At 39.7% G+C, this 20,279-nt stretch overlaps 1 protein-coding gene and 1 long non-coding RNA gene across 7 annotated transcripts in view; one reads left to right on the forward strand and one right to left on the reverse strand.

Annotated features, from left to right (window-relative positions):
* LOC137175574 (uncharacterized) overlaps positions 1-19,341 on the forward strand; it is a 103,816-nt gene extending 84,475 nt beyond the window's left edge. Inside the window, exon 4 of the long non-coding RNA XR_010925642.1 lies at positions 15,826-19,341. This is a non-coding gene — a long non-coding RNA (uncharacterized lncRNA). The remainder of the gene's footprint in view (positions 1-15,825) is intronic.
* The window catches only part of anks1b (ankyrin repeat and sterile alpha motif domain containing 1B), a 236,551-nt gene that overhangs the window by 63,493 nt on the left and 152,779 nt on the right, over positions 1-20,279 (reverse strand). For all 6 annotated transcript variants that reach the window (XM_067581321.1, XM_067581317.1, XM_067581316.1 and 3 more), the window contains one exon: positions 656-1,320. In XM_067581321.1, the coding sequence (XP_067437422.1) occupies positions 656-1,320 (665 nt within the window). The remainder of the gene's footprint in view (positions 1-655; positions 1,321-20,279) is intronic.

Genomic DNA, 20,279 nt, shown 5'->3' on the forward strand with positions numbered 1-20,279 from the left:
CATTTTTCATCAAACAGACTATGTACTTAGCTTTATGATTTATTTACTATATATTAAAGAAGTCTCATGAAATGTGCTGCACAGCGGGGAGCACTGTGGCCCAGATTAGTGAGTTATCTAATTGGTTGGACTGGTTTCTAAACTGGTTTCTGAAGTCACACTGCATGATACAGCAAGATGCAAACTACCTCCGTGACTGCATAATTGATACAACTGAATATTTACAATATCTGATAAGATCTTGGCGCTGACATAAACTTTTATGAAAAGAGAAACTTTCAACAAAAGAGACTTTTTATGTTATCCTTTGGCTCTTACATAAACGTCTCAGAAGAGATGTCCATGTCAGAGAAAAAAGACTGCGTTAAAGTTTTAACTCCCCCTCGCTGGGCTTTATTTTATAAATCATGTTCTTGTCGATGCTTTGATTGCACACAGATTTAGTCTTTCTTTGACATTTTTACTTTTGACATTTATTTTATTTGATAGTTGAAAGTGCAAAGAGAGACACATTGGTAGAGAGAAGGGTATGACATGCAATAAAAGGTCTGGAATCAAACCACGCACATTACAGTTATGTGGTTAGAGGCACCCCAGAATAAGTCATTTTTGTATAATTTGTATAATAAAATCTTAACAGAGAGAAACAACATACCTGTATGGGAGACACGGCTACTAGGTTAGAATCAGACTTGGACAGAGACTTGGACAGCTGCAGGTCCAACACACTGCGGGGCATAGACCTCATCCTCCCCAGGGTGCAAGCCCTCTCTTCGTAGCCAGCACCCAATGAACTGTCCTTGGTTCCACTTCCTGTCTGGATCCCCCGTAGCTCTGGTAGCTGTCCGTTTTGGCCAGAGGAGGAGTAGGAGGGTGGGCGGCCCAGTGTAGACCAGCCGCGTTGTGAATCCACCAGCTCGCGGTTCCGGGGTCGGGCCTGGTCCTGGTTGACTCTGGTGTGGAAGATAGTCCGGTACACCACCTGCGGCTTTTGGGCGTCGTTGGTGGTCCTCTGAGGCGACGACTCGCTCCCTGTCCTGGGGTAGACCTGAGTGGGTCCTCCTCCGATCACAATGCTGAACTCCGGGGTCTGCAGCAGGCTGCTCTGGACGTCCGGAGAGGCATATTTGCGAGGTTTGGGGCTGTAAAGATGGTAAGGCGTATCAGGGGTTTCACAAGCTGGGGACGACCCATGAAGGAGGCCTGCGAACTCCTCTGGGATGTGGCTCTTCCTGCGGTCGTCCAGCAGAGCGTTTGATGTGGAGGAAGAGCCGAGAGGAGGAGGAGGAGGAGGCGGGTCTCGCTGGTACGGCCCGTCGTCTGTGAAGAAGACAAACACACACAAAAAATGCATTTACTGATTAACATTAAATGATACAGATAAGCTATATGCACATGTGCTGGATTTGCATAAAACGGTCCTGTCACATCATACACACTAATGAATTTACTCTACCAAAGAAAAACAAGACAGATCAGAAATTTACACTCCCTGCACAAACAAAACACATAATTTTGGAGCAAAATGCTAAATAAACAACAGAACAGAGAGAGAGAGAGAGAGAAAGAGAGAGAGGCTAAAGAAAACAAATACAGCAAAACAACCAAAGCTGCAAATAAGAAGATAAGAGAGAGGCGATACATCTTCTGCTTCCCTGTAGAGAAGCTGTTTGTTTCTCCAAGGAGAAATAAAAGAAACTCCTGACTTGGATTTTAGACCTCTGCTCCTTCACTGTCTGGGTGTAAAAGTGTGCATGTGTGTGTCTGAACTTGTGCATGAATGCATGAACTCATCGGGACAGACTGGTTTTTTTGTTTTTTAGGGGGATGCTTTCAGAAGCCCACTCACTGTCTGTGTGCAGTCGGGTGAAAGAGAAGCCGGTGAAAGCTTCTTTTGATTCTCAGTAATAAAAGTGTGTAATTGTAGATGCATCTATGTGTGTGTGTGTGTGTGTGTGTGTGTGTGTGTGTGTGTCTCTGCTTGACTTCTCGTCTGTCAGTTTGTGTATGCTCATCTGCAAACACGTTACACCTGAGGTCATAAAAATTGTCTTGCATGTTAAAAAGATGTACTCATATTACACGATGCAAAATAGGAGAATTACTTTTATTATGCATTGCGCTCCACCAGAGCGATTTCCACTTTCAAACCTGTAGTGATAAATCTTCTACAAGATTGTAGCAAACATTAAGTTCCAGTGACATTCAAGTTGTAGCTCCTCTCTCCTGTTTATTCATAGTTTCACAAATAAAACCTCTTACACTGCGTGAATAACACTAAATGCCAAATTTATGGAGTTTGGATGACTGAGAGACAGAAAGACAGTTATTAGGGGACCTGGACTTAGTGGTCGATACCATAATGACTTGTTGAAGAAAAAAAACTGCTTCATTTTTGCTTATAATTTTCAGTATGCAATATAATAGCTATTACTGCATGTATACGGCTGGTGATATTATATTTTTCTGACAACAAATCTTATGAGAAGACAAAAAACAACATTTATCATAGTATAAAGTGAGTATCAAGTATTATCTGGGTATTCAAAGCCTGATATATCTTATTCCTCCATATTCCTTCATCATCATGAGCACCAACGCAATATGTGTTAATTCACAGCTGAAAATAGTCACCAACAAATGCACTATTTACTCCTATTTGAATAACATTTCCTAAAAAACTACAGTGTTCTGCTGTTTTAGGACATTACTGAACCTTTTTGTGAAACTATATATAAAATAAGCCATATAATACTATATATTTGTGACCCATTTTTTTTAAGATTCAGTAGGAATCAGTATACTTGTTGCCACAGTCAGGGTGGGGAAGATTTCTCAACAAAGAGAAAATAGAAAAACACCAGCCTTATCCTCTATGGGCAGATTGATTTAAGAAGTCTGCACAGCCTTATCTCATATTCATAATTTAACTGGCAGAAAAAAAAATGATGAGGCTTGATGTTTATTGTGATGACTACACACTGGAGCAAGTTCTACTAATTGATTTTCATACCGTATGGGAAATAAAGGGAAACTAATAAATGTGTGAAACAGAAGAGAAAATACATCCATACATTTCTAAAACACAATAATATGGTTAGCACTGATGAAAAGTGCATTATTTACAGTTTATGGCCTCAAACCTGCAAAACCACTGACACAGTACCCTTTAATGCCAAGCATGATAATCTAGCAGTGGGTAAAAATACACAAATATCCCAAACCTGAGGGGTACAAGAGGCTACTCCAAATCTCATTCTGTTTTCCAGTCATTTGTTGATCATTTCATGTCCCCTTACATACTATAAATAGCTAAAACTAAAGTGTGTTTGTGTCGAGCCCCAATCTCTCTCTCTCTCTTTCTGTGTTTCCTGTCACTGTGTGTTAAGATTGTGAACCAGGCCATGTAAACAATGTCACCACTAAGTATCTCACACACAAACAAACACACTCTCAAAAGTCTCACAATCACAAAGCCACTTGAACAAATAGAAACAAACACTCATATAAATGCACACTCTACAGTCGTAATCAAAACTGTCACTGCAAGTTAGAATCTATGGCCCCGACCATGGCTCTGAAATACCGGATTTTACCGGCTCCACAGTACAAAGTCTGTGTAATGTCCAGTTGAGTCTATGTCTGAATACAGAGTTCATTTGTGCTGTGTATTGATAAATCCACAGCGCTGTCCGTGGTGCTGAAGTAGCAGACGGATTTGTAAACCACCTCTGTAACAAAACATTTTAGGGGAGACATGACTACAGATATACTTTTTACTATTGATGTTTGGTGTAATCTGGGAGTGGAGCAGGTAATGTGTGTTACATAATTCCAGGTAAAGTGTATACCGTCAAAATGTTAATGCTTAATGTCCACATCCAATAAAATATGTCTACACAAAATATGTATTTAGCCTAACAGCAGCTCAAATAAATCAAGATCATAATGACAATTATAATATCAAGAATTAGGTTAGGCCTATATGATCCTGCAGTCCTAATATATAGTAGCCATACAGAAGTGGGTTCGGGATGCGGGGGTCTCTTACTCTCTTGTTTAGAGAAGCACAACAGCAGACAAGGGGAAAGAAAAGTGCAGCAGCAGCATGACAGAGGTCGGGTCAGAAATTAATAGAGCTTGGAGCAAAAGTGCACTAGAATGCTCATTAACTTTTTTCCTTTCTTTTTTTTTTGCTGTTCTCACAAATCTTTGTGCCGCAAATTGGGTGTTTGACAATATAATGTAAGAACTATATGTCAGAATTTAGTAAATGCCCCTAAAAATCAGTTCAGGGGGCAAAAAACTAGGCTACCCTCTGAAAAAAAAAAGGCACAAAGAAGCCCTCCTCCCCTCTCCCTCTCTCAAGTGGTGGAAAGACGGGAGGAGGTCAGAGGCACACAGGAATGCAGGCACCATCGCCAGCTTTGCGAATTTGTGGCCAGAATGGCATCAAAAAAGAAAAGGAGGACGGATTGACCTTTGCTTATTTTTCAAAAAGAAAAAGAAATTAGCTTGGATTTGATTCCTGTCCAGACAATTAAAAACACATGAAAACTGGCTCCTGTTACTCAGGTATAGATGTAAGCTAGCTAGCTAGCTAACTTGGCTACCTAGCAAGAGATGGTAATGCTTTTGTTGACTTCTTGCAGCAAAGGGTTGTTGTTTTTTCACTGAAGTTTTCATTTACCCTTAACTAGCTCAGAGAAAACAAAGTTAAGGGATTACACAAATGACTTGCATGATGACATAACTTGCGAGAGAGTCTCCTAATTGGTTGTTGGTGCGGGGGTCGCAGGGTGCTCCAATGGGCCATTCACCCTTGTTAAAAATTAACAAACCACCAACTGGCCAGCGGTTCATGACTGTCCTCGGCACATCCAGTTGCATCAACATATTCAACAATTACATAATGTGAACTGACGACGCACATTAAGCCGGGCAGCGTGGCGCAAAACGGACTGTTGTAAGAAAATGGAAGTCTGAGGAAGTCACTCAGCTGCTTTTTCTGAGAAAACCCTGCAAGAGTGACTAACTGGAATCATTAACATTGATTAAAACAAGAGATGCTTGAGCTCCTCTCACTATGGAGGAATAAAAGTGATGGAAAGTGGAATAATATTAACTTTGGTCCTCAAATGGAAAGTCAATTCATGGCAATTGTCATGTGAATGTCACATATTGCCTGCCGTTATACTCTTTAAAATTACAAACAGACGTATTAACTGTCTTCAGGTAATGTGGCTTTAGAACATGAGTCATCCTCAAGTGGTACATGGACTGAAACAGTCAATCTTTCCTACACAAGCTCAAGTTATGACTAATCCTCAACATTTTACGGGATAAATAGGACAAAGTGGCTTGAAAAAAAAACATCATATTTGCATAGTTTGTTGACCTTTGTCCTCAGCTCTTAACTGCTTATTTTGTCTGCATTATGAGTTATTACATAAATTATGCTGCAGTTATTTTCAAAAATATACATTTTACACATTATTGGTCAGAGTAATTACACAAGGAGATATTCTGGAGATATTTAAAACAATGTAGTAGTATTAAGTGGGGCTAACACAAACAATTCATACTTTATGACTGCACCTTGAATGCACCATGAAGTCACAATGTTATATTTTTGTTAGACACAATCATTTCTTCCTGTACAGTATGACTCTCTTAGCCCTGTCGTGAATTTCTTTTGCAACCCTTAATCACGCTCCCTATGCTTCTACTCTTTTTTAAAGATGAGAACCGTTGGCAACAGGTGAGCCTGTCGGTCGCTATGGCAACAAAGAGCCCCAGCGCCAGCATCTCTCCCAGTTTCGGGCGGCTGAGTGTCTTTGGCCTTCAGGAGAGCGAAGGGGGGGGAAAAGTGTACGGCTGATAAGCAAGGCAATCAAATCAGCAGGTGTGTGTGTGTGTGTGTGTGTGTGTGTGTGTGTGTCTAGACGGGAAAAAAAAAGAGGAAAAAGCAGCATTAAAAGAAGCAGCGCGGAGATATCTGCGACAAGTGCGAGAGTGAAGAGGAGGAGGAAGAAGTTACATAAATGGAGGATTTTTAAAGATATATTTCAGGTAAAGAGAGAGAAGTAAAACCTTAAATCAGATGAGTTGATGAGAACAGTAATGTGCTGTCAGCTAAATTAAAGGATGGATAACACAGCAGAAACTCAGCTCAGGGAGAAAACTTCTCTTCTTCTTTCCCTGCAAACAATCAATAGTCTTCCTCTGTGTGTTGTTTTAACCTTCATTATTTATCCAATCTTGAGCCTACAGTCTGTTTGTGTGTGTGTGTGTGTGTGTGTGTGAGTGCTTCTTACCTGGGCATCCAAGGCAATATCAGCTCAAACTAAGCAACAATCACACCGTACTGTGTACTGTACACAGTTAACGCAGCGCCCTGCTATTGCTGAAATGCAGTAAATGTCTAAGAATCAGATGGCGAAGCAGCTTCTACATCACTCTGCATACCTGCTTTTTTTATTGCGTAACTAGTATGCAAAAACACACATACGCACACGAGTTGCGACATGTAACAAGCTCAGCCCAGAAGCTGATTGGTATTTGGATAAGTTGTGTTCATCTCTTGACAAACAACCACAGCACAGCGATGTATGTGATTGTTTTACTCACTCTTTATAGTTTAAGATCGATGGGTCTCATTATTATGAATGCCTCCCAATAAAGGCACCGACCATTCATTTTATTGATCGACTTAGTGATGCAAAGCTGTGTGAAGTCTTCCAAGTTGATAAACTGCAAGAGGCAAAAACCTTCAACTGTGTACATCCACCCACCTATCAGTGGAAGTGGAAGACAGGCAGCAGGGTTTGATGGGAGAGAAATAGATCTGAAATGGAGCTTTTATTCAGTGTACTTTAACACTAAATCTACTTATAGAAAAATAATGAAGTGAAATTCATCACTGCTGATGTGTCCTGAAGGCCCAGCAGTCAAAAGACACAGTATTGCACAGTGCGATGCACAAATAAAGAAAAATCGCAGGAAAAGCTCAGAATAAAAAAAGGTATTAGAAAAATATTTATTCATTTAAATCAAATATTAAGCTCCAACAAAATTGCTATTATAAAAAAATAATTAAATCAAGGAAAAACATATGTATTTCCCTCTGTGAAGGTGGCAGTGGGAATGCCAAAGTGACAATTTGATTGACATCTTTCACCCCATTACTTCCTGTTATATAATGTACTAATTGTTGTATACTAAGAGAAAAAAACGATATACTAGGAAAATGTGTATATTGTACATTATCCATATTATCAATATGCATTACAGAATTAGGACAGCTTTTGCAAACCTTCGCCGCACCACTCCGTACAGTTGTGCTATGTCCTAATTCTATGTCACATATATGGTATTGTAACCATATGGTACATATATACAAATTATATACAGTTTTTGCAGTTATTATACCACAAATCAACATACTTCACTGTTTTGCACTAATGCAACAGAGCTTTTTCACAGTGCATATTTTTAAGGAAGAGCGCAGGTGTTGCTAATAATATTAACAATAACATGTTCCATTCAGGTATCCCAGTAAGCTACAGTATGCCAGCAAGCCAGCATGCACAACACGAGGACCCTGGAAATGATGCACCTAAATGGAATGCAGGCATAATTAACATTAATTAACATTATTAGTTACACCTATATGCGTTTCCTGCTATGACATCACCAAATATCTGTCGTGTAAAGGGTCAATACTGTACATGTGTTGAGGGATATCAAGCTATTTAACCTGTGAACAGCTATGAAAAGCTAAATTTTTATCCAAAGAATTAACACTCATATTCTTGTGTTTGTCTGTTTTCTAAGATATTCCTGGAGCTGTCTCACCTCTACCTGGAATTTGCATTCATGTTTTGTAGCCGCTGCTCTTCTTTTTCCTCTTTGCATCGCATTACGAGATAATAGTCTATCAACAGCACAAAAATTAAACATTTTAAGTGTGTTTAGTCTGCTTAGAACTAGTACCTCATAGTGAGTTGAGACACAGCTTTGCTCTTTTAACAGCTCATACCGGAATAGAAATTAAATACTCTCTTTTTACACTCTTGTCTGTGATCATTTTACAGAGGTACGATTAAATTTCCTAGTGGTGAATAGTGTATTTCAGTTGTAAATGAAGCCTTTCATATCTAAATCCAGCAAAAGATAAAAATGGGTAGAAGGCAAAAAAGAAATAAAATGGAGACAGTTTTCAGAGGAAACCGTGGGGAGAAGCAGCTGCAACGAGAAAAATATATGCATGCCTGACAAGAGAAAGGGCATTTCCCCCCACACATGTCGCTGAATTGAAGGACAGGTGTTTAATTGCTCGTTAATAGATATTTGCTGCACCGCTGGTCAACACCGCCAGTTTTCAGGACAGACAGAGAGAGAGAAAACAGAGGAAAGAGGTTGAGGATAGATGGAGGAGGGGTTTTGCAAAGGTGGATGGTGAGATACTGAGAGAGAGAGAGAGAGAAGGAGGGTGTGAGCAAGAGTGCAAGGGAGAAAAAAAAGCAAGGAGATAGAGAGGGTGAAGGAGGCTATCTGACTGAATGGAAAGTTTAAGTGGAAGGGCAAATGAGTTATGAAGATGCATACTGTAGCGAAACAGCAAAACTGCAAAGCAGAAGAAAGGTTGACGAATGGGAGCGAGGCTGAGGGAAAGTGAGGGGGTGGGCGGGAAGCGTAGAACGGTGAGTGACAGGCAGAGAGAGAGAGAGAGAGAGACTCTGAGAAGCAAATGAGAGGCTTTTGAAAGTGGCTAGAGAAATAAGGGAGTGACAGAATGAAGGATTGAATGACGGGGGAGAACAGGAGGAAGAGAAATGAAAGAGTGGAGATACAGAGCTGGAGGTTATATGTCAAAAAAGGAGGGAAAAGAAATGAGTAAGGCTTGATCTGTCATAGCAAAGCCACCCACCCAATGCACAACACTAATAAACTTCCATTTAAATATCTTTGATAGCCTGAAACATCATTAAATGCAACAAAACTGAACTCTGAAATAGACAAAAAAAAAAAAAAAATTCTTGTTGCATCTTTATTGTTACTGTCATTTCTGTGGCAAATGAAATAAACTATGTGTATACAGACAGATGCACAAACACTATAAATACTACACACACTACCTGAGTGTGTGTGTGTGTGTGTGTGTGTGTGTGGTAGCAGGAGGGGCAGGGAGATGATCCAAACATCTGATAGCGATGTGTTCATCGCTCCGTCTCTTGTGGCGGCGCACTGACTGTTATTAAAAAGTACAGAGTAATATCTGAGCTGTCAGTCATCCCCAAGATTAAAGACTGAGCCCTATTTCCTAAGCGCCACAGGCCTGGATAAATCATTATCAGCTCGCTGAGCCTCGGGCACTGAGCTAATGCTAGGTAAGTGTGGGGCTATTCGAACAAATCCACATCAAGATGGTACTGCAGGACTCTGGTGGGCTCAGATTGACGGTGACAGGAGACGATTTGAAGTCTGGATTTTTGATTTGAGAGAGTGTTAATGAATTACATGTGAGAGATGAAGGAACGTCGCCTTCAAGTGCTGTTGGAAATGTCACAATCATTAGCTAAAGGCACAAAAGTACTCAGAACTAGAACTAAGAAAGAATTTCAATTATATCTAGGAGGTGATGTTAAACCCCATCAGTCCCAGTAAATGCCAGCTTTCCCTTCACAGTTTAAGTGTTTTCCAATCTGGGGTTCTAGACCCCACATGAGGTCATAAGATAAGTCTAAGAGGTCATGAGATGATTAAGAAGATAGTAAAGAACAACAAAACATATTTTGGCAATACAGTGTGTTTATTTTTCTGTCATCTTGGCTTTATTCTTGTGAAATCCTTGATAGTTTTGCATCTTCAGTCCCAAAAAAATTGAATTCAGAAAGGAAACCTGTGATGGGCTGCAAATATTTGGAACTACATTAGAGACCACTGGTTAAATGTATCTGGTGTCGATCAACATATCAACAGTCGTCCTACAAGTGAAATAAGCTATTGAACTCTGTTGTAGCTCCTCCTTGCTTGTTATATGGTGATCTGAACTCGATGTGCAAATGTTTTGATTGTGTCCTATAGAGGTTGTAAAGACTTAACTCAAGGTCTACTTACTAGCTTTTTCTGGAGTTTTCAACTGCATCTCACAGCCTACCTTAAAGGCTGGAGTTAGCTCAGTTGTCATGGAGATATCTTATGTGGTTTATATTATATCTTCTATATACATGTTTAATCTAATAGAAATTCTACACAATTCTATATACATGCAGAAATGTAAACATTCTACATACTGTATTCATCTGAAATTTTTAACACATTACATGTTTGTTCATTTTCAATAGTTTTTGAAAAAAAGATAATGTGCAATACATTTAATAAGAGATAATAAGAGACTCTGAGAGATAAATGGAAGTACAAAAACTGACTGACTGAAAGGGTTAGAGGGCACGGAAAATGACAGTCAGGTCAGCAGTTGTTGGTAAATGTGATTGAATTTTTGCATTACATAACAAATAAAGTCATTATTTACTGTCTTATGTCTTTTGATCTAGAAAGCCATCACAGAGATATAAATATATATAATCCCTGAATCTGCATCTCTTTTTTTACCGACTATGATTAAAGTGATGAGGGATAATTTTCCCTATCGTCATCTCTTTTTTTTTCTACATGTGAGTCACTGTGCAGGCTGAAAGCTAGCCTCAGGTCTGTGACCAGAGCTGCATTACACTAACAGGTGTAAACAGGTCAGTATTAACTCTCTCCCGTGGGAGGCGAACAGAGAGAGAGAGAGAGGACTCCCTGTTGAGAGCATTGCTTCATGTCTGATGGATAGATTTGAGTATGCAGAGTATATTGCCACGGCAACTGGCTCGTCTCCCGCGGTAACCCATTTTTCGAAGTCTCCTGAAGTCGAGAGTGACGGCAGTCTATCACTAGCGTCACTGAAATTAGTTGTGTGATATGAGGTCAGCACCGATTAACTGTGTGTATCTGGTTGTATGTGTGGGAAATGTGTGTGTGTGTGTGTGTGTTTGAAGCAGCCGTAGTATTAGTAACAGCATGTACAGTGTTTCTTCAAGTGCAAAAAATTATGTATGGAGCATTTTTTACTCTTTTTGCTTTGGTTTGTTTATAGACAACATTAATGAAATACAAAGCATTAGACTTTTTGAAAGAAAGTTTCCTGGACCAATTTCCGCATTGACCCTGATGTTTTTACAGCCCATTAACCAAGATGGAAACAAGCAAATTAGAAACAAAGAACTAAAAATATTGAGTCATAAAAGCAGACAATCTATACAAATCACACTGTAAAAGGTAGATGTTATTCAAGGTGCAACATTAGTGGATATAAAACAGTGCATTAAGAAATCCATATTTTACTTTACATGATTTCATTCACATTTACCTCAAATTTAGTTGTTACATTATATTTAAATTTGAGTGCAAACTCTAAATGATACATTATAACTAATTACTTCCACACTAAGCTCACCACTTTGTTCAGTTTCACCACTACCGATATGACCTGTGATGTTTTACCTGGTGCAGCATTCAGGTAAGACACCACTAACTAGTGATGAAAATCCAACAACAGTTTTATTGTTTTATTAAAAAGATTAGAAAAGTGAACTAGTTAAATTATACAACATGTGTTTATCCTTTACCTCGTTAATAATTCAGCCACCATCTATTGATCCCTTCTGTTATACTTGTATGGTCTTAACTAAGGTGAGGAAGGCTGTATCACACATTAATACGAGCATAAATAATAAAACATTTACAAGCATCTGAAAAATTTCCATTTTGGCAAAAAAGATTCTGCCGAAGACAACACCTACACAATTACAAGTTTCTGTTACAAGCAACCAAGCGGTGCCAGCGGCAATTCTGATCTCAAGTGAAAGCAGCATAAAGTTTTACTTGCTTTCACTCACTGTAATCCAAGCAAGTGTACGACACAATACTCAGCGTGCACGATGGTGTTATATGAAATGTTACGGCGTTCAAGCCTGTCACAGACAATGTTCTCCTAGTGTAAATACTGGGAAAAAAAATCTTCTACCTCTTCTATCATTAGTATTTTGCATCCTTCTAACCATTTTTTCCATGACACCAGCTAATAAGGAAGGACTCAGGCCTGCTCAGGGGAGATTATACATTGTAAATTTAGCTCTATGTTGTCATTAACTTGTGGTGCAACCCATTTTTTACAAAGTCATAGTGCAAATCTTCCTCTATGTTCAGGGACACTCCAATAGGATACATGACCAGTGTTGGGATCAAAATTGAGATCCTCTATTGAGAGTTAATGTCTACTTATGAGTGACAGTTAAGCCTTTAACTGTCTACACTGCCACTCTATAATCATACAGCAAGTATACGGTTTCAGAATCAATGTGGGCCTGTTTATCAATATAACAACTTAGTTCTGCTGCCCAAGACAATCAAAGCCACAATCAGTGAGTATGACCCCTAAAGCCATATTTACTATATATAAATCTGTTAAAACAAACACTACTGTGCTGTATAAAGCTGCACTATTCTGTCCAATCAGGTCCTGTAGTCTCCTCATCACCGCCGCTGAATGTGATCAACAAAAGGATGTTCTGCTGTTGATCACCGAGTTCTGTTACTCTTCTGTTTTGTTGTTTTGAACCCAGTCAGAGCGTCTGTGTGAGCCTCTTATGTGTTCAGAACATCCAAACATGACTCACCATTACCTCCGGTCCTCTCATCCAAAACTAAACCACAAAAGGAGAGAAGGAGACTTCAACAAAAATACAAAGACGGTGAGAGAGAGAGATGGAAAGAAAGAGGAGGGCAGAAGGAGGAGGAGGAGAGGTCGGGCTGATGGCTAACTTCAAGATGAAGAAAATAAAGCGTTAATAACATTCATCCACTTTGCTGATTTTGTTGTGCATACTGTGTTCTGTTGACGCAGGACCAGAGTGTACAGCCATGCTAGTGGCTCTGTGAGGCTGGCAGAGGGGACATATGAATGTTTTTGCCAGATCTCACAGCAGTCCATCTTATAGTTATGGAGATGTGTCACTAAAAGCCACAAATGTGAACCTGCTGGTGGTGTTAGATGAATCTGAAAAATCCTCTGAGGGACATGAATGCAGGCAACTTTATGGCAATCCATCAAATAGTTTACACCGAAGAGGTGGACCAACCAACCCTAGAGCCAATAAGCAAGCATGGAATAACAAAACAAAATAACGCCCCCCCACATCAAACCCACAGCACTCACAAACTCCTTCACCTGTCCTGTTAGCACAGCTTATGAGGTGAAAACTAAACAAGAAGACACTTCACTACAAAGACCGGCAACGTCCAAAGACACGAGACTGCGAATCCACTCCGAGTCGGCGAGATGTTGATCCAGCTCTTTGAGGCTGCAGTTAGCGATGGTCGAACAGAAACAAAACAAGAAAATGTATAAATGTTTTCTACCTTTCTCCTCTTCCCATCCATCAAATTTGACTTAACAGCTTTTAATCTTGATTGACCCTCTCTCAACCCCGAGTGAAAAAGTGACAAGATGAGAGCTATAATTTGATCACATCTGCCGTCTGCGAGGGGAACGCATTCAGTACATTCAACCTGGGTAGAACAGCAGGGAAAATTCCTGTCATTTGTCATTTTATAAAAATCATATGATGTGCTCATGTGAGTTTCTGTTAAGCTATAATCATAATTAAATATGTTAATGGAAACTATCAGGGGCCACTAATAGCAGGTTTATGACGTTAAGCTTCATGCTATGGCACGGACACAAAAAAGGAAATGGCTTCAAATGTGATCGTGTGCAACAAAGACAAGAAAGGACAGAGCCAAAGTGTCAATTAGATGAAAAATCAAGAAAAATCCATTAGTGTGTGTGTATGTGTGTATTTGTGTGTGTGTGTGAGGACATGAGTATCAAATTAAAGCTGCAAACAAAGGCGCTGCTGACTTTGTGCGTGACTTAATGATCGAGCACAGCAGGCTGTCAGACGCATTGTGCATTTGTGCAGAAGAGCGTGTTTGTGAGCGTATGTCGAGGTACAAGTGGAGTGTGTGATATTTGAGAACAAAGGACTGAATTAAGCAACGGAGGTCTAACGAACTTAACTCTTTCAAGTAAACACACACAGCCTGTGCTGCACTCACACACACACACACACACACACACACACACACACACACAGACTGAGCGTTTGATCGCTTTGTCGTTTACAACTCATTAACTGTTAGAGCTCATCGATCACTCAGCCCCTCTGTGGCTGAGTAGACAGTATGTAGTCATGTTTTTCACAGCTGACCTAGACACGTCTAGAGAAATTAATTTTCTCATGATAAGTTAGAATGAAGAATTATGGGGAGTTATGTGTTACCGGGTTTTCCTTCATTGATGTGAGGCTTCTATTTAGCTTGTTTACATTGCAGAGAGAGAGCAGCAAACTTGAGAAGATGCTTTGTGTCTTGTGAAACGACAAGGTACACATTGTTCAGTCTTCATCGACTGCTACTGTGCATAAAGAGAAACTCCTGCTGTAGCCAGTTCCTCAATGCAGTTTGCTGCAACAGCAGATTGGATTTCCAGGGGATTACAGTACTTTCATTTCAGTTGAACTCAAAGATAAGATGATTTCTGATCATCCTGAGTTTAAGCTTTTTAGAAAACTGTAAAATGCTGCAACATGTACAAAAGTTCCAAAACACAGACGAGGAAATAAGCCACCATTCAAACAGCTTAACCAAAAGCCTGTCTGAATAAAAACAAGCAAGGCAACGTTGGCATATTATCATCTTATAAAGTTGATATGGCGAATGCGTCATCAAACAATTGTCTATTCACACACCAGATATAAAGCAACATTAACCTGATATAAGTCCAATATTAGCTCTAATTCTAGCTCTGTTTTGGTCTCCACCAGCTCCTCATTAGCTACTAAATACTTCACTATGTTCACCAGCTGGGCACTAACTTTGTCCGCCAGCTGTTTGGCGATGGGCAGGTAGCGGACTGTGGGGTTTTTAGAGCTTTTTTGCTGAAAAAAAAAGCTGCCTCCTTCTTCTAGAAACATAATATTACAGACTGTAAAATCAAAACAAAGAGCTAAAAGAGGTCAAAATGTTACGTAGAGTTAAGGAGAACTGTAGAGTCGGGTGTTTATTCTCTGGATTCATCACTACAAGGGACCCCTTTCACGTTACATATCAATTGACCCATTGTTAATATAGAAATATTGATTAGTGCAGCTCTAAGTGTTATCATGAGCAATAGTCATAACTGAGAAAAGACCCAGGTTGACAAATACAGGGCTTTCCCTTGAAATTACATTAAAAACAACATAATGAGTAGAAAATGTAATCTGCAACAGTGTTTGCACATCACGAGCAGAAGCCGCGCGTTCATTTACATTATGGTGCGTATAAGAAGCTGTGAAGTGTTCCAGAAACCTTCCAGATGAATAAATACAGACCTGAAGATTTGTGCCTGTTTGTTACTGACTTGTCGCAGGAAGCACTGCATAATTCATGGAGGACAACTGCGTCGACAGTTGCACTGCTTTTACATAACACTGCATCGCACTTGGCACTCTGCACCGAGGGCACAGAGGGAATATCTTCAACCAGTGATGTCCAACATTACGTAAACCGTAGTTCCGAAGCATCAACAGCAGCACCAGTGATGGATTGGTTATAAATAGGCCCCCTTTTTATCCAACTGCCCACGCAGGTGGCTGACACCTGCATACTTTGCTGCAGGGCCGACGATTTATTGTATAAGGTTGGTGATTTTTTTTTTTTTTTTTTTTTTAGGAGGAGAACGAGAGGAATAAGGAGAGAGACAGATGTGGAGAGGAAGGAAGGAAAGGCCTTTTATGGTGTGCAAGGGGAAAAAAAGAATTTCTTTCACTTTCTTGTCCTCATTTCTCTATCCAACCCCCTGAAAATCACACATTTCATTCTCTCCATTTTCCTGATTTTTGCTCATCACCCCCCCACCCCCCACCTCCACCCCCTCCTGTAACGTTAGACTCTCATTCTCTCTCTCTCTCTCTCACTCACCCACTCTCTTTTTCACTGGCATCCTTTGAATTCTGTGACTCTTTGCCTTCTGTACCCACATACATATATACTCCCTCTTTTCTCTCATTCTCTGTCTCTCTCTCTCTCTCTCTCTCTCTCTCTCTCTCTCTCTCTGTAAGCCACTTGTTACCATGGCAACCCCACAATGGGCCTTATAAAGCTAATAAGTAGAGAGAAGCAGGAGGGATGAGCAGAGTAGCAGAAGAAGAAGGAGGAGGAGGGAAAAAAAAAATAGAGAAAAATTAAATGGAAAAATAAATGGGTGCCAATCTATTCCTGGTGTTGGAGCTTCAGGCGAGGGGAGCGAGGAAGAGACATATATAGAGACACAGAGAGGTACATGTATATTTAGAATACATTATAATTTGTATCCATAATGTGTTGTGAGTGCTTATATAATGTGTTTCTATAAATGTAGTGATAAGGTATATGAAATTCTTAATGTAAATGTACCTGTTCTGGCAGAGATTCAAACTCAATTATAATAACTCATCAAAGAAGAAGACAGTGAGGGAAAGTGTGTTTACTTCTGCAGGCGTATGTGTCAAGTAAATATAATGGGAATTTTTCAGATGTTGCCAAGAATAAAAACATGGCGTGTCAATCAGTTGGGTTTAAACAAATCCAAAGAAAGTAAGAAAAATTACTGATTTGCAAGTTTTCATTGTTATTTTTTTCACTGTCAGGTAAAGCTGGTCATATTTCAATCTTTCACTTTACCAGGAAAATGAATATGAGCTTTGCAAGATTGTAATTAACCAACAGCTGGCTGCACAATCATCACAGGATCAACAGGTGTGCTTGTTTTGTCACATCATGTTCTCTGAATCCGTTGCATCGTCCTGCATGTTTACATATCTGCACTCAAGTGTATAGAAAAGTTTATTGTGTAGTTGTAATTGTGACATATATATTCTGATGTTGAGTTGTCAAATAACCAATATAATCTGTTATCACTGTTAACACGTAGACTGATTCTATTAAACTGGAAGCAGAGGAATCCACCGACCCACTTATCCCTGTTAAATGATGTGATGTGACAACTCCTGCTGGAGAAATTCTCTAAGAGGGAATATAATAAGTTTTATTTGATTTGTCAACTTTTTATTGAGTATCTCAAAAGGGTAAGCTCATGAACTGTTGTTGAAAAAAACATCCTATGGCATCCTTTTCCCTTTCCTTCTTTTTACTGTCTCTGAAAAGTATGTTTAATTACTCTTTTATGTAATTGTATTTATACTTTTTGTACTACATATTGTACCAAAATACCACAATAAACAGAATTTAAAAAAATAAAAGATTGATGTGTACATTTTACATATTTATTTACACGTCAGGCCAATATACAGGCATTTTTATTTTTACATTTTTATCCTTATACCTTATTATATATGTGCAGTATATGTTTCTTTTCTAATTCTTATTTTTACTCTTATTGTGAGTGTTATTATCAATCATTAAACACTAGTCTTTTAGCAGTCTTAAGTCTTATTCAGGCAACCTTTCAAAATGTCTGAAACGTCCAAATGTTTAAACAGTTTGTAAATGAACCACTGATCACAGGGGAGGGATATTTAAATAAGTTGGCCAGTCTTAATTAAGTAATAGTTCCTGAGTGCTTAGGACTGAAATACAGATATGTTTCTGGGCAGCTGGTGCAGCTATTAGTATTCAAACATTATATGTTTAATCGTTGTTTGGCTACTGTGGAATAAACCTTTTCCCTACAATGACATGTTCATACTCTTATGGTGGACAGATTAAAATGCTTGGAAGAGTAGGTGACGACAGGGGACATGAGATACAGCTAAGTGCATGTGTGTGACAGCTTCTCTGTGTGAAGGGAGTAGCACTGGCAACTTAATTAAACAACATGACAAACATTTATTGTGCTATGGATTTTCTGAGCAACGCGTCAACTATGCCACTGTCAGTGTGGCGACAGTCCACTCCACCAGCTCATATGTTGAAGAGACCTTGAGCACAGACTGTAAAAATAATGGATGTAGCCACAATGATGTCACATATTGGTTTGTGGACTATCATTCTGAAGCCTCGAGTTTTCATTTTGACCCTCGCCATGTCTGATTTCTGGAGCCAGAGGTGACCATATTTGGATGAGAGGGTGAAGCTGGCCCTGTTGCTAGCTGCTAGCTTGGTTAGCACGGTGCATTTGCACGGTGTCTATGGTTAACTCTGATAATGCTAATTCTTTGTGAGCAAAAAACAGACTTAAAACCATTAAAACAAAATATACATACAGGAATAAAACTGAACATCCGACTCCTTAGAGGGTCTTTTAGTATAACCAAACACTGAAGAAGACAGACTTTTTTAGGCGACCAAAATGCTACAGTTAACTTTCATGAACAGAAAACACACTGAAATAGCCACAGCTACGGCTATACTCTGGAAATCTGGAGCTACGCCATGGTTACATTACCCAACCAATGTTGCTGTGGTAACTTGCCTGTGACAGCACCCACCTGTCACTCAAAGCAGCCACACTATACATAACTTTAATTAAATTAAAAGGGGTGAGTTATATAAAAATTCACCCTTCGTACATTTTCATGAATGTGAAAATTAGCTATAGAGACCAAAACTGTTTTTGTACCAGGGTTTAAACATGTTTCATTCCTGCTGTAAAGTTGGGCATTTTAACATGGGGGTCTATGGGGATTGACTTTTTTTGGAGCCTCAAGTGGCCATTCGAGGAACTGCAGTTTTTGGCACTTCATGTTTGCTTCATTTCTCAGTCCCGGAGGTTGCCGCTTGGCCTTGATGCACAGAGTCAAAGTAACACTTGGTATAAAAACATGTCACGGGTTCCGCTATTGGTACCAGTATTGATAAAATCTCTACTGATCATGTCAGTCACCAACTGCATTCACACCAGCATTGATATCAAAGCATGAACATCTTCCTGTAAGCCGTTATCTTCTTATGTATCCACAATTTATCACTCCCAATATTCACTTTGATGTCAATGATTAATGTATTAAAAGTAAAGTGGAGAGCTTTCCAGCCCTGTGATCAGTATTCATCCTCAGTCTTTGTCCTTAGAAGACATCACTGTCAGACTCATAACACGCTCTTGTTACATAAACACCACAGCAATGCTTCAATGGGAATAGTAGATGAAGATGGCTCATTCAGTTTTACGTCTGCATGTGTATGTGTGTGTGTGTCTGTGTCCGTGTGTGTGTGCATGCACCTGTGGATTGATAATGAATGTGTTTTTCGTTTGAGGCACTATACAGATCAAAGTCTAGTTGGGGCTCTGAACTGCTCCTGGATGAAACAGAATCACACACGCACAGAAAATGCCTCCCGCCTGGTCGACTTCCCCTGCTTTGCCTCTTCTGTCGGTGCCAGATAGCAGCGGGTGTGAAGGGACAGTTGGACTGAAACCCAGGTGAGAAAAGGAAGTATTCACAACCACGTCACCGGCTAACTAACGCTAATGCCGCCGCTTTGCCATGACAACAAGGAATCCCATTGCTATGGTAAAACAAGAAGCGAGTGAGTAGGAAATACCAAAGAAAATGAAGGCAAGGAGCTACAAACAGTGAACCAGTGGTTCAAAAAAGGGGTTTAAGGACAGCTAGAGCTCAGATAGGTCCTTCTACGGTGTTCAAGTGGAGAGAAAAATGTATATATAAATGTGTCAGATTCCTTAGCAAACATACAGTGACATTAAAATGCTTATGAACATGTTTGCATTATTTAGTATTTACATTCCTTTTTTAACATGCAAGCATAAGTAAAAGTACTGGAAAGTGCATATGTGCATGTTTAAGATGTGATTGCCCTACTTATGAGATACTTATGTGTGAAAACACTTCGTTCATTACATAGAATATTCCTTTTGGAGGAGAAACTTTTTGTGTGTGTGTGGCATTTTTGCCTCTTTTGTATTGGATAATGGGCAGTGAAGAAGCAGACAGGAAGCAGGGAGGGAGAGAGAGAGACGGGCACAACATGCAACAAAGGACCCTGACTGGAATCGAACCAGGTATGTTGCAGTTCTGTGGCATTCGCAGTAACCATTCAGCTACCAGGGCGCTCCTTGGAAGAGAAAGCTTTAAACTCAGCACGGGGGACGTCATTAGATGAAGCCAACAGTGTTTCATCTGGGCTGACAGTAAAATGGACTCCCCGCAGGAGTAACAGAGCATTTT

This window comes from Thunnus thynnus, chromosome 23, assembly GCF_963924715.1.
Source record: "Thunnus thynnus chromosome 23, fThuThy2.1, whole genome shotgun sequence".
NCBI lineage: Eukaryota > Metazoa > Chordata > Actinopteri > Scombriformes > Scombridae > Thunnus > Thunnus thynnus.